The sequence below is a fragment of the Eublepharis macularius genome, chromosome 2 (assembly GCF_028583425.1).
Source record: "Eublepharis macularius isolate TG4126 chromosome 2, MPM_Emac_v1.0, whole genome shotgun sequence".
Classification (NCBI taxonomy): Eukaryota; Metazoa; Chordata; class Lepidosauria; order Squamata; family Eublepharidae; genus Eublepharis; species Eublepharis macularius.
In genome coordinates, this window is record NC_072791.1 from 230,843,842 (window position 1) to 230,856,640 (window position 12,799).

The window sequence follows — 12,799 nt, forward strand, 5'->3', positions numbered from 1 at the left end:
TGTCCCTTGGAGCAGGAAGGTTGAGAGGGTTGAAGTTGCTCAGACTTATGAAGAGCCAGGATCTCCTCTCTCATGGTCTGATGAAGAAAACCCATCACTTCGGGGGGCATAGTAAGGTAAGCGGCACTTACTTGGTTTTCCTGAAGATTCAACTCACGATTGAGTCCCATTTCTCCCGCCAGGAGGTTGGGAAGTGCGTCATTCGGCTTTGGCGGGAAAACTGTAGTCAGCAGAACTTTCGCTGACTACAACTGACTTATTTGGACTGGGGGAGGGGAACTGGAGCATAACCTCTCGGGGAAGACTGTACTTCAGCGTTCTGGGCAATCTCTATGTATCAGTGCACTTCTAGGGAGTTTTATCTGAATAAAGATAAAACTCATGCAACCGTGTTGGATGAAGTGGAGAGTCTGAGAGAATCCCTTAGGCAGGCCTGACAGCAGGCTCCTGATTCTGTCTCCTTTTCCCACAAAAGAGCTTTGAGCCTTGAGGCTCATTCTGCTCTGGACTTGGGGGGTGAACTCGCGGCAGTGCTCGCAGCCTTGCACATTGTGCCCTTCCCCCAGGCAGCCGAGACAAACAGAATGGCCATCCGTTCCACTCATCTTTGTTGCACACATTGTGTACCTCTTAAAAAGGACTTTATCAGCCAGTTTCAGTTTCATTTTATTTACGGTCCATGACCAGATTTAAACTTATAAAACAAAGCATTTCATTATTAGGTATACAATATTCAAGTTAAAAGACTCTTCGATTAAAAGGATACAAATATAAATGATAAAATATCTGGTTAAAATTACATCATATAATTAAAATTGAGTATAAAATATCAAATAGCATCCTACCTAAACATTTTAAAATTTGGAGATAGAGACCTAAAAACAGCAACAATATGGTAGCCTCCTAATAAGATCTGAATCAGAGCTCAGGTGCATCGGACTGGAATTTATTGCGCAATTTAATTGCCTGTGCTCAAAATTTGGCTGTTACCTTAGTGATAGCTGGAGTAATTTATCTAAGCATACACTGTCCATCACTATAGCAGATCTATCCATAAGATGAAGAATTGTCTTCACTCGAATTTCTTTATACGGGGGATACCATAAAAGAACATGTTCCATAGTTTCCACTTCAGCTAGAGGGCAGAGGCAGATTCTATCAGAATATGCAATCTTTTTGCATCTCCCTTCCAAAATCATTGATGGCATGGCACTACATCTAGCCAGTATAAAAGCCCTCCTGTGAGGGGGTGTTACCGGAATTGGTCTCCTTGCAATAAAAGAATTTGTGGGGGGAATTAGCGAGCAAGGAAGACAGCTATGCGAGAGGCTGGTAACCACAGGGATCTATCACCAATTTTTACCAGATCCTTTCCGATATAACAAACGAGGCTGGCGCTTAAAGTCAAACAACAACTTTTATTAAAGAACAAGACTTCATGCACATACACACACAGCCTTTGTTACGGGGTAAAATGGCTACCCAGAGAGAGAGAGTCCTAGGAAGCTTAGCCAGAAGTTCGGAATAGAGAGAGAGGGAATATGTATATCTACCTATCCTGAAGAGTAGTCCAGTTCGTGGGAGAAGAGAGCTTCAAACACCAGTGTTCTCAGCCAGGAGAGCAAGAGGCTTAGGGCAAACCTCAAGGGAACAGTGTTTTGGATCTGGTAAGCATGTACGAAGAGAGAGAGGCTTAGGGAAGTGACCCTAAGGGAGCAGCCAGGAAGTGTGCACACTTTGAATGGGCCAAGGAACTACTTATATAGAGTAAAACGTGCCCTGAGGTGGGATGGCCCATCTAGCTGCTACGACAAAGGCTCCAATGGTCAGTTCCTGGGTTTGACAGAGGGTTTGATTACCTTGATTGGTAGCTGCTGGGGCGTGTGAAAGCAAACACAAAATTTGTTCTAGCACTGCACAAAAGGATAATTGGTTAGTAAAGTCCACTGGAGCTAAGTTGATGAATTTAGGTGGCGACTCTACTTTCCCAGAAACAACTGTACAAACTTAGGAATGTCATTTGATTAGCTCCTCAATCAGGGACAGGAGATCTCATCACGGGAGGAGGGAAAGGAATGTGCGAAGTGGGGGTGACTCTGCAAGACCTTTGTTGCACTGGATTCCTTACGGGCTGGATAGACTGCAAATCCAATCACCTCTAATCATTCTGCATTCCTATGCGACATTCCATACATGTCGGGGTCTCCTGGGCGAGACTTAGCAACTGTTGGAGGTCCTCTGGTTTCAATACAAGCTGCCATTTTAAATCGAGAGGCCTGGTGATTTTTAATATCACAAGGAGTCATAGTAAAATGGCTATTAAAGATGGCGGAGGCCGGGCTGACTGCTTACAGGGGGAAATCTAAAGATTTAAGATATTGGCCCATTTTCATACTAACTTTTGTCGCCTCAGAAGCCCTGAATCCCGGGGACTTCATTAGGTCTTGTTGGCGTTTGATGTCGCAAATTCTTTGTTTGCTTGTAAATTTTGCCTGGTCGATGGTTTGTGACAGAAGAGAGCCAGTTGAGAGACCCATTCTTTCAAGACTTTCCTCAACCATATATAGCCATCTCAGTTGATAAGAGTCTTGCATTGCAAAGAAGAGAAGGCCTTTTGGATTCCTACGAATTTTGAGCCACTGGAAAGTGAAAGCCAACAAAATCCTTGCCGCAGTCCTCATTAATCACGTTTCTAAATGAAGAAGGGCATTAGGTACACCTGGTGGGACCTGTAAAATGGCTCATAAAAATTTAGATTGTATCTTTTCCAAGGATTTCAAACTTATAGACAAAATCCCAATAACAGTGCCATAGAGGAGTTGGGCTATTACTTTGGCCTGGAAGAGTTTCAATGCAGCAGGAACATAAAGATCCCCCTTGGAATGGAAAAATCTCAATATTGCATGCATAGTTTTCTCAGCGCACTCTGCTCTCAGGTTATAGTGTGCAGCATTAGATCCACTTTTTTGAAATGCTACCACAAGGTAGATAAATCTATTAACTTGCTCAATTCTATTTCTGTTCATCAACCATATTCTCTTTTTTGGGTACCTACCAAACACCATAACTTTAGTTTTATCATAGTTGATGGTAAGGTGTTCTTTTTCACAGTAAGTGGCAAAGCTGTCAAGTGCCCTACAAAGACCCAGCGGCATCCCTGATAAAAGGAGTGCATCATCTGCGTATAATAAAATCACTATGGGACGCAAGCCTAGTTTTGGAGGATGAAAGTCAGTGTTTGTCATATGATTAACCACATTACTCAGATACAGGTTGAATAAATTAGGGGCTAAAAGACAGCCTTATCTGACTCCCTTGGAAGTTTTAATAGGTTCTGTAAGGAGTCCTAAATAGGTTCTGTAAGGAGTGTATCTCACTCTTAGGGTGGAATCTTTATATAGAGCATGGATAAGAAAAAGCAGCCTTTTGTCTATGTTAGTACTCTAAATTTTCCCATAATCTGTGTCTTGATATAGAATCAAAAGCAGCCTTTAAATCGATAAAGGCAGCATATAAAGAGGGAGGCCTCTGGCAGAGTATTTTTCAATTAAGTGTCGAAAAATCAGCGGGCTCCATAGTTGATCTTTCTGCTCTAAAGCCAGCTTGTTCTTTTGGTATAATCTCTTCTTGCTCCAACCATGTTTCTATCTTATCTAGTAAGTGCCTTGTGTACAATTTACTGATAATGTTTAAAAGGCTGATAGGTCTATAATTGGCAGGGCACCCCCCCACCCCGTTTATAGGTAGGGAATACAATTGCAGTTCTCCATTGGTTTGGAATACGGCCAGAATTATCAATATACGTAAATAGTACAGCTAAAAACTGGGCCCACCAGTCTGAATTTTCTTTTAGAGCTTCAGGTGGGATACCATCTGAACCTGGAGCCTTCCATTTTTTAGTCTTTGCTTTTATTTCCTGTGCAGTAACTGGGGGCCATAAAGGATGAGATTCTAAGACTTCAGGAATGGTATCCTGTTTGTGATCTTCATATAACCTCTGAAAAAAGGAGGACCATCGATCTGGAGAAATATGCAAATCTAAAGGTGAGGAGGATTTCGGTTTTCTGTCACATATGAGCCTCCAAAAAAGAGTAGAATTCCCTTGTCTCACTGCCTGTATAAGAGCCTCCCATGATTTCCTAGTATGTTCTTTTTCTGTTGTATAATTCTTTTATAGCATTTTTTCTTCTCTAGGAGCATAGTCTGGGCCTCGACATTTCTTTCTTGGTTGTTACCTAGGGATAGCGTAATATAGGGAATTCATCTCCTTTTTAATGAGACCACATTCTTTGTCAAACCAGGGTTTGGATTTTCTACTGGTTTATCCAGGTTCAGCAACCAGTGATGCTGTCAACATAGCAGTCAATTCCTGAGTTAAATTTTGGTATACAAGTAGCAGGTCCTCATATGTATTTACATTGGTAAGTAATGAAATATATTTCTGAATGTTCTCAGGGTTTAGGAAACCTTTTACTTTACATCCAAGCTTTTCAGCCCAATGTAGTCTTTTCCCGATTGGTTCGACCCTTGATATATATATTTCTGGTGATAGATTTTTAATAGAGTCCTTCGGGAGATGGGCGGTATAAAAATTCAATTAAAGTTAAAGTTAATTAAAGTATAACCTGCATACCTAAAGGTAGGTGATCACCATCTAATTAAGGGATCACCTGAAATCTTTTAATCTGGGGGAGTAAAGAGTTACAGACCATCATATTATCGATGATACTGGATCTATTTCCTACCAAGAAGGTATATTCACCTGGGTAATCCCCACAGAATGCGCCATTTAGGATGTGGAACTCTCATCTGCATGCCGATTTGGCTAAACACAAATCAGCAAAGTTGACTTTGCAATCCTTGGCAGATCGAGTGAAAGGTAATCCTATTGTTTCCTGCTCTAGTTCACATAGTAGAGAATTGAATTTAGTTGCTAAAATGATCATTTGGGCCCATTCTGGCGTTTAGGTCACCTGCCAATTTGTGCTTAAAATTTGTGCTTTGAGGTGTTCACGTACCAATTTTGTTATATAACTATCCAACGTAAGTCAATTTTCCTCAATATCTATCTTTTTGGTTACAGGCAGAAAAAATACATTTATAATTATAAGGCAACCTTCCTTCCAATGCAACAATAATGCCATAGCTAAGCGAGATAAGGGCTCTTTTAGTACACATTGCAAGAAAACCCAGACCCCCCATCAAACTTCCTGGACCTTTTCCAGGAACTGCCCTTAGAGTATATGAATAAAAACCATCTAGTTCAAGACTCTCTGCTGTCCATGTTTCCTGCAATAGAATAATATCAAAATTACACTGTAAAAACGGTACATCCGTATACAAGGAAAGGCAGCGGGACCATCCGGCCACGTTTCAAGACAAAATTTCAATGGGCTCACTGTAATTTCCATGGCAATGGGGGAAAGAGAGTCAACCAGACATTTCTTTTGAGCCTAGGTTTGATGGTACAAGAAGCTCAATCAGGTTGTTGGGCCCCATCTCTGCAACTTGTTCCTGTTTTTTACTAGGGTCATGACAAAGATCCGCAACATTGCTCCTGTCTCTTGGGTCTGCAGGAAGACAGTGGTTGCCATCCTGACAAGTTGAAATATTAGGCAAAATAGTTTGCCTCAAGCTTGTTGATAGGTCTTCCTCTTCCTTTAGTACATTATATGGCATATTATTTGTAGTCAGCGTATCTAGGAGCGGCAAATCTTCATATCGTCCTTCATCTAATATCTTCTCAACATCAGTGGATGCACATCCATTAGATGATGAATGCAGTACAGTTTAGTACAGTTGGCCTCAAGACCACATCTTCCAGGCAGGAGGAGAGTAGATCGATAAGGTTCATTTCCTCCGCAGTCATGCCTTCCATTAGAGCAGTCCGAAGTCCCGCCTGGGCGTCCTCAGAAAAAGGAGATATCGGCCGATGAGAACAGCAGTCCATATAAAGTAGACCACTGTCATTATGATTTCCCTAAGTCTTCCCAATTTGAAGGGAGTCATTCAATTTGATCAATGGGGAGGTCACCCCATTGGTTGAAATTAATCAGATCCTTTAGAGGTTCAGCTTTATTTAATAGGAATGCTGTGGAGGGCCTTATTTCCTGGATCATGTCATGATGGGTGGCAGTTGTCAGTCCCCGGCAGTTAGGTCCCTCAGGTTCTCCACAGTTAACACACAGGTGTTCCAGTTGAAGCAACTTTATTAGAGATCTATACAGTTCAAGGTGTTCACTCAAAGGTAGCAATTGGCAGAAGTGACTATTCAAAAATGGATACTACTAGTTATAGGGAAACTTCCTGCCCTTTGGGTCCGTTGACATTCCGGCACGAAAACCACAAAGAGCTACATGGGAACTGATTAATTTAGGCAAGACATAGTACAGAATGAAATCATCTCTGTCTCTGAGAAAAGATACATTGCTCACTGCCTGCAGCTTGCGTTCAAGGACACTTACCGTGAAGTGAAAATAAATACTTTCAACAGATAACAGTCAACCCCCACTGGCCCAGTACATTACATGTTAGCAGTTTGCACACTCGCAGATGATTAATACAGTGTACAGAATACAACTTTAGCAAACAGTTATGATCAGCACAAAATGCAAAACACATTAATAGCAGGTATGCAGGCAGGCATACATGACAGCAGTTCTGAGATTAGTATTTCCACCCCTGTCCCTGGCAGATGTCCTCACCTTGTCTGTACCATGATGTTTAGATGGCTTTAAGGGACCTTCATCCAAAGGACCTCTGCAGGAATGGCCTCTTACTTTCATCCTGAATCACTCTGGTAGGATGTATGCCAAAGGTAGCTAGAAAACCTCTCATTTTGAGAAGCATCGATGGAATGATGGCATGCCTAAATGTCAGTACCAGTCTCCATTTTTCATATGCATTTGGAAGTCTTACATAAGGCTCTAGATCAATCTCCTGGGCATCCAGCCGAAGAAGGCAGCTAAGCGAGTATAGGATTTCCTGTTTATTTCGCCACCGGTTTGTGTTCACCCAGATGTGCGCTATTTCCAACGCCACCTGGTTATTTTTCCACCACAGACTCCCCTCTGTATTACTCAGACCTTGTGCTCACATTAAAGTGGCAATCATTAGCAGAATTTGAGTCCCTTTTCTGTGTTGGAGAGAAGGCAGCCTCCTCTTCTGGTACAGATCTAATGGCTGTGTCTGTCTCATTCCCAAGGCCGTCTGATTTTTCCCTTAGCAATCTCTCCAGCATATCCAATTTGCTATTTATTTTGTTGAGCTCCTTGAATACGGCTATAACTGTCTCTGCTGTGAGAAGGCATTGATCTCCTATCATTTTATATAGCTTTGATTTTGAGATTGTTCCATTACTCTCTACCTTTAGGGGTTCAGGGGAGCTGAAGTTCGGAGAAACTCCTCCCCTTTGTTGCCTTCAATTGGCTTTTCTTGCTCTTCCGAAGGCTGCACAATCAAGGGACTTGGTGTGTGTGTGTGTGTGTGTGTTGAGTCCATCAATTGCTCCAGTAAGCTGAATCTATTTTCAGCAAGAGGAAAGGGATCACTTACAGTTCCAATGTTTAGCAAGTCATCTATATGTAGTTGTTTTAAGGCTTTTTGTTGAGTAGTCGGTGAGGAATCAGCATTAGAATTATTCCTAGTCCTCTTCTTGCTTTTATTTCTTTTCATTGTCTGCGGTGTCCCCAGGAAGCAGACCCAGCTGCTGGTTACTCTTTACTGTGTAGATCTTCCCGAAAAATTTATAGCTTAAACTCCCTTTGGTTCCCTTATTCTGTGAGTAGGATCCAAGCGGCCCAAGGTTAATTGGAGACAGCAATAACACTAAGCAGAGCAGAGCTCGGCAGCAACCATCCAAGCGTGAAGCACCTCGCCATAATCAGAAAGAAAACAGCCCACACTGTAACTGGCAGCAGGCAGCTAAGTTATAGACCAGAAGTAGTAAAAAGAGTTGATAAAAAACAGGCTTATCAAGGCTAAATAGAGCACAAAAATAAAAGCAAACCGCAGAGCTCAGTGTCAGGTGTCTGCCTCCACCACCAACTTCTATCAGCCATGATTAGCTCTCTTTCACTTTCTCTTCCAGAATGCACACAGACAAGAAGAACCTTCCTGGTCAGCAGCAAAGAAGGAACTGAGGGGAGGGGGCACCGTCTCCCAGCACCATTAGGCATGAAAAGCCATGCATGCGCACTGGGGAGATGAGAGCCCCCTTTGAAATGTTACCGATCGGCAGGCCTCCGCATGCACAATCTCATGTGGGACTGCACAGAAGACAGACAATGAATATGGGGGATAAGATTGTGCTCCATGGAACCCTGCAAGATAATTCCCACTGTCCAGATATCTGATCTTCAACAGCAACCCTTTGAGTCTATTCCATGAGAAATTATTTGAAGTAGTCCAAGGAACATCCCTTGATATATACACACTTCAGCCTTCAAATGCCGCAATGAGACAGCATGGTCTACTGTATCGAATGCTGCAAACAGATCTAGGAGTAACAAAGAAGCATTCCCTTTGTCTACATTCAGGTGGCAATCATCAAGTAGAGCCACCAGAACTGTCTCCATCCCATAGCCTGGCCTGAATCAAGTCTGAAAAGGGTCCAAAGCACCAGAGTGATTCAAGACCACCTGGAGCTGGTCAGCTATTGCTCTTATTCACTTTGTCCAGATTAGAGAGAGGTAACTGGCCACATAATTTTTGTCTAAGGGTTTTTTAAAAAAAATTAGTGGGCAGATAACCCACCTGTTTGAGTAGCTGAAGGAAGGTGCCCCGAGTTAGTGACTGATTTATGATAGACCCCAAGGGCTCATTTATGTGGTTTTCACATGATTTTAACACCCAAGATGGACAAAGATCCAGTACAAAAATAGTGGTTTTCATGGATGCCAGGATCATGTCAATATCCATTACTGTAGCTGGGTCAAAGTAGTCCATACATGGACCAGATGATGCATTAAACATTTCTCCCAGCTTACCTGCATTACAGCTGACATCCAAAGCAGCAAGTATTCATGCTAGTTTATTGGCAAAAAACTTTGCAGAGGCATCACAGCTAATTGTCTATTAGGTTCAGATTTAGAAGATGTTAAGATACCTTCAACAACTGAAATGGTCATGAATCAACTAATGTGATGGTTGCAGAGAAATAACATTTCTTTGCTGTTGTCTCTGCCACTTATGAAGGTGTTGAGCAACAAACGGCCCAGGGCAGATCCATGAGGCACTCTACTTGTCGCTCCTCTCCCACATGAGGAGGTACCATTTACAAGCGCTCTTTGTGTACAATCTGTCAACCAACTACATCCACCTAACAGTAGCAGTGTCCACTTTTCACCAAATCACATTTAACCAGATGATCAACAAGAATATTATGTGGGACCTTACCAAAAGGCTCGCTGTAACCAAGGTAAGCTATGCCCACAGCATTCTCTGATCCACCAATACAGCAACTCTATCAAACAAGGAGATGAAGGTTAGTCTGGCATGACTTGTCCTTGAGGAACCCGAGGTGGTTCTTAGTAATCACAGTCTTTTCTACATGCTCAAGGACTGACTGCTTGAGGATTTGTTCTAGAACCAATGGGGAAGTCCTCTGCCTGAGATCCTGAAGAGCCCCTGACAGTCAGAGCAGACAAACTGACCTTGGGAGGCCAATAGTCTGACTTAGTATAAGGCAGATCCATGTGTTGATATACTTGGACTGGCTTTGCCTCCAACCTTTTATCATGCATTTTGTGCAAATTATACACATTTTAAGTACATTGACATAGATGATAACAATGTCATGCAGCATATTTACAGTAAATGTGTGGCTTCACCATTATCTAGGTACCACTGAGAACTGAGAAAGGAAATGGTCCCCAGGAACAGACAGTCAAGTGTTTGGCAGCAATGGCAAAGAAGTTACCATTTTCAGACCTTCACTGAAACAGGCAACAGCTCCAAGATTAATATCTGCACAATTAACACAAAACTAGGGCAATTATTTTTACTTCTCTGAAGTAAAACTTTCACTCTCTGGAGCCACATGAAAAATGTCAAAACAACATTTGTATTAAAGAGACAGAAAGAGATACTGTAAGGGATTTTGCTACTACGTACTAACAAGGCAAACTCCTTTGAGCCTTTACACAAGCAAACTGATCCCCACACCAAAAGGAGCTGTCTGCATCTCCATATCAAAGGAGTTGTTTACATCCCCCCTCTCCTCCTCCCCCTCCCCTCCCCCTCTCCTCCTCTATATTTGACCAGTTTCCTTCTGCCCTCCATGCATCTGACAAAGAGAACGTGATTCTCGAAAGCTTATGCTACAATAAAATTGGTTAGTCTTAAAGGTGCTACTGGACCTTTTTTATTTTGCTACTACAACACGGCTAACTCCTCTGGATGTAAGGGAAGATTTTTCATTCCTCTTTCCACTTACAAAATTAAACTGGACCGGGATGTTTGATACACACATGGCAGTGGTTGCAGCAAACCTCATCCACCTCTGTCAACTCTTCCTCTGTCCCTCATCACCTTAGTATCACCATCGCGACTCTCTTTTTATCTTGTGGTTAGATTTGGTGCCTTAAACCCTCTTGTTATTTCACCCTGGGTAGGTAACGCTGCCACTAGGAATTCGATTCTAATCTGGTTAATTAATTTCCCCCTGAATATTGGAGGAGCATTATGGCTCCTTTGTGAGACTATGGGGCCCTAAGGATGAGATTGGTATATAGAAATCACATATAACTTCAGGGTGAACAAAAAACAAAATAAACCTTTATTAGTACATGAAATTGTATTGGTTTCAGGATGTTGGATAAATTTTCTTCAGAAAATAAAACTGGGTATGATATTCTTCTGACTCAGGTGTCATAATCACTTCTCTCACCTGTCACTCAGATTTCGGCCAGCTTATTCGTCTCGCTCTCCCCTGATACTCTGGCAATATCTAGATCTGATTCTCTCTAGACCTCAATATGCTCTCTATGAGTATTCGGTTTCCCCCTTAGAATTCCAATGCCTTTCACAGCATTATTTTGGATTCTAATTGGAAGACTCGATTAACTCCTGACAGCTTGACTGTTAAGCTCCGACTCACACAGCTGACTGCCTCTCTCCACACACACTGCTCGGCTCCACTCACACTCTCAGTCTTCAACCAATCACTTCACGCACTCATCCCGCTCTTTCACCCCCTTCTTCTTCTGTAACGTACCAAACACTGAAAGAAACGCAACCACTTAACTTCAAATCATTACAATCGTACTAAGAGTTTCCTTGCCTTCTTTCATCAGCTGCAGTTCGTGGTGCAAGTGGGGAAGCTCAAAGCATGACATCACAACATGCGTTTTATTCTACAGCATATTACCAGGTGGGAGGGGGCAGGAGAAGACGCGACACCTGCTTGCTGGCTTTTGACAGCAGCTGTTCATATGTCATAAAACCACAACAACCCTGCGCAAGCACTCCCATTTCTCTATTGAGAAACTGTTCTTCCATCTTTTGAGAACTTTCCAACATGGCCCCAACAAATCGTAGGGGACAGATAACTGTCCCTGCCATTATGTTTCCTCTGTATGCTTTTCTTCAAGTTGTGTGTGTGTGCTGGTTGGGTTTTTTTTTAAAGGAAATGCATAGCAATGCTCAGAAAGTACTATCATTGTTATCCCGCCCATTCTCACCAAGATCCATGCTCTTAGAGGCTTTCAGATTAATTGATTCCGTCTGCTTGGCCAGTGTCAGTGATCTGAAGTGGATGTGCTGATCTGGTAAATATGCAACTGAATCTGCTACTGAGCTGCAAGAAAAAGACATGCCAAAAAAATAGGATTAGACACCAGCTCAAAAACGGATGAATTAAATCCTATGGAAGTGAATACATGCCTCAATTCCCTAGTTATTTTAAGTCATCAAGGTTTCTTTTATCAGTTAACAGCTCTCTTAAATCTGATTTGACTTAGATATACGGCTTTTTCTGCATGGGTGATTTACTCCTCTCTCTTTGAGTGTTTTCTCCTTAAGGATCAGATTCATTTGGGTCACCAACCTTTCCACGCACCATTTTTACTCCTGCGACGTCGTGCAAATCTCGCGCGAGAAAATGAGATGTTCCACGGTTTTTGCGCGATATTTCGCATCGTTGCGGCAGCAGGTAAGCAGTGTGAAAAGGGCCCTGATGTGGGAGCCATCTTTTTTTGTCCACACCTCCACGAAATAAAGAGGGCTTTGTGGTGAGGTGTGCATGTCAACGTTGGCATCATCAGTGCCATCACGTCACGACCACCACCCTTTTTATTTTTGTATATGCCCAATTGCATTATTACATTATGTTGGTATGACGTTATGCTGACCAAAAGCACCCAGCGCTAAGGCGTTAGCAGTAGGGAAAAGTAACAAAAGAGAAATGAAACCGAAAAGAAACCCAACATGATACACACGCACTGTTGGCACAGTCATCCCAAACACGGGACTTTTAAACCAAAAAGCACAGAAACCTAAAAGAGATCCATCTAATCACAACACAAAGATCATGAGGTTATGATGTTATATAACATCATCATTCTTGGTAACATGCTCCACGTAACCATTTTTGTTTAGGATTTACAACCCCACCCCACTGTCCAAACTGGAGAGCCTGTGAAGGCTGACCCAGAGCTGAGAGGCAGAGGCCAGCACCACGGGGCAAACCAACACAATGAAATAACAATGTTACAATGTTATAACATCATAAGGTTTTCTAAAAAAAAAAAAGCAGCAGCTTCTTGGGAAAGGAGAGAGACGAAGGGAAGAGGGAGGGAGG

At 42.4% G+C, this 12,799-nt stretch overlaps 1 protein-coding gene across 4 annotated transcripts in view; it reads right to left on the reverse strand.

Moving 5' to 3' along the window:
- The window catches only part of PARD3B (par-3 family cell polarity regulator beta), a 946,974-nt gene that overhangs the window by 490,472 nt on the left and 443,703 nt on the right, over window positions 1-12,799 (reverse strand). For 3 of the 4 annotated variants that reach the window (XM_054971072.1, XM_054971071.1, XM_054971074.1), the window contains exon 15: window positions 11,682-11,797. The exons of the other annotated variant lie outside the window; for it this stretch is intronic. In XM_054971072.1, coding sequence (XP_054827047.1) covers window positions 11,682-11,797 — 116 coding nt within the window. The remainder of the gene's footprint in view (window positions 1-11,681; window positions 11,798-12,799) is intronic. 4 annotated transcript variants of the gene reach the window in all.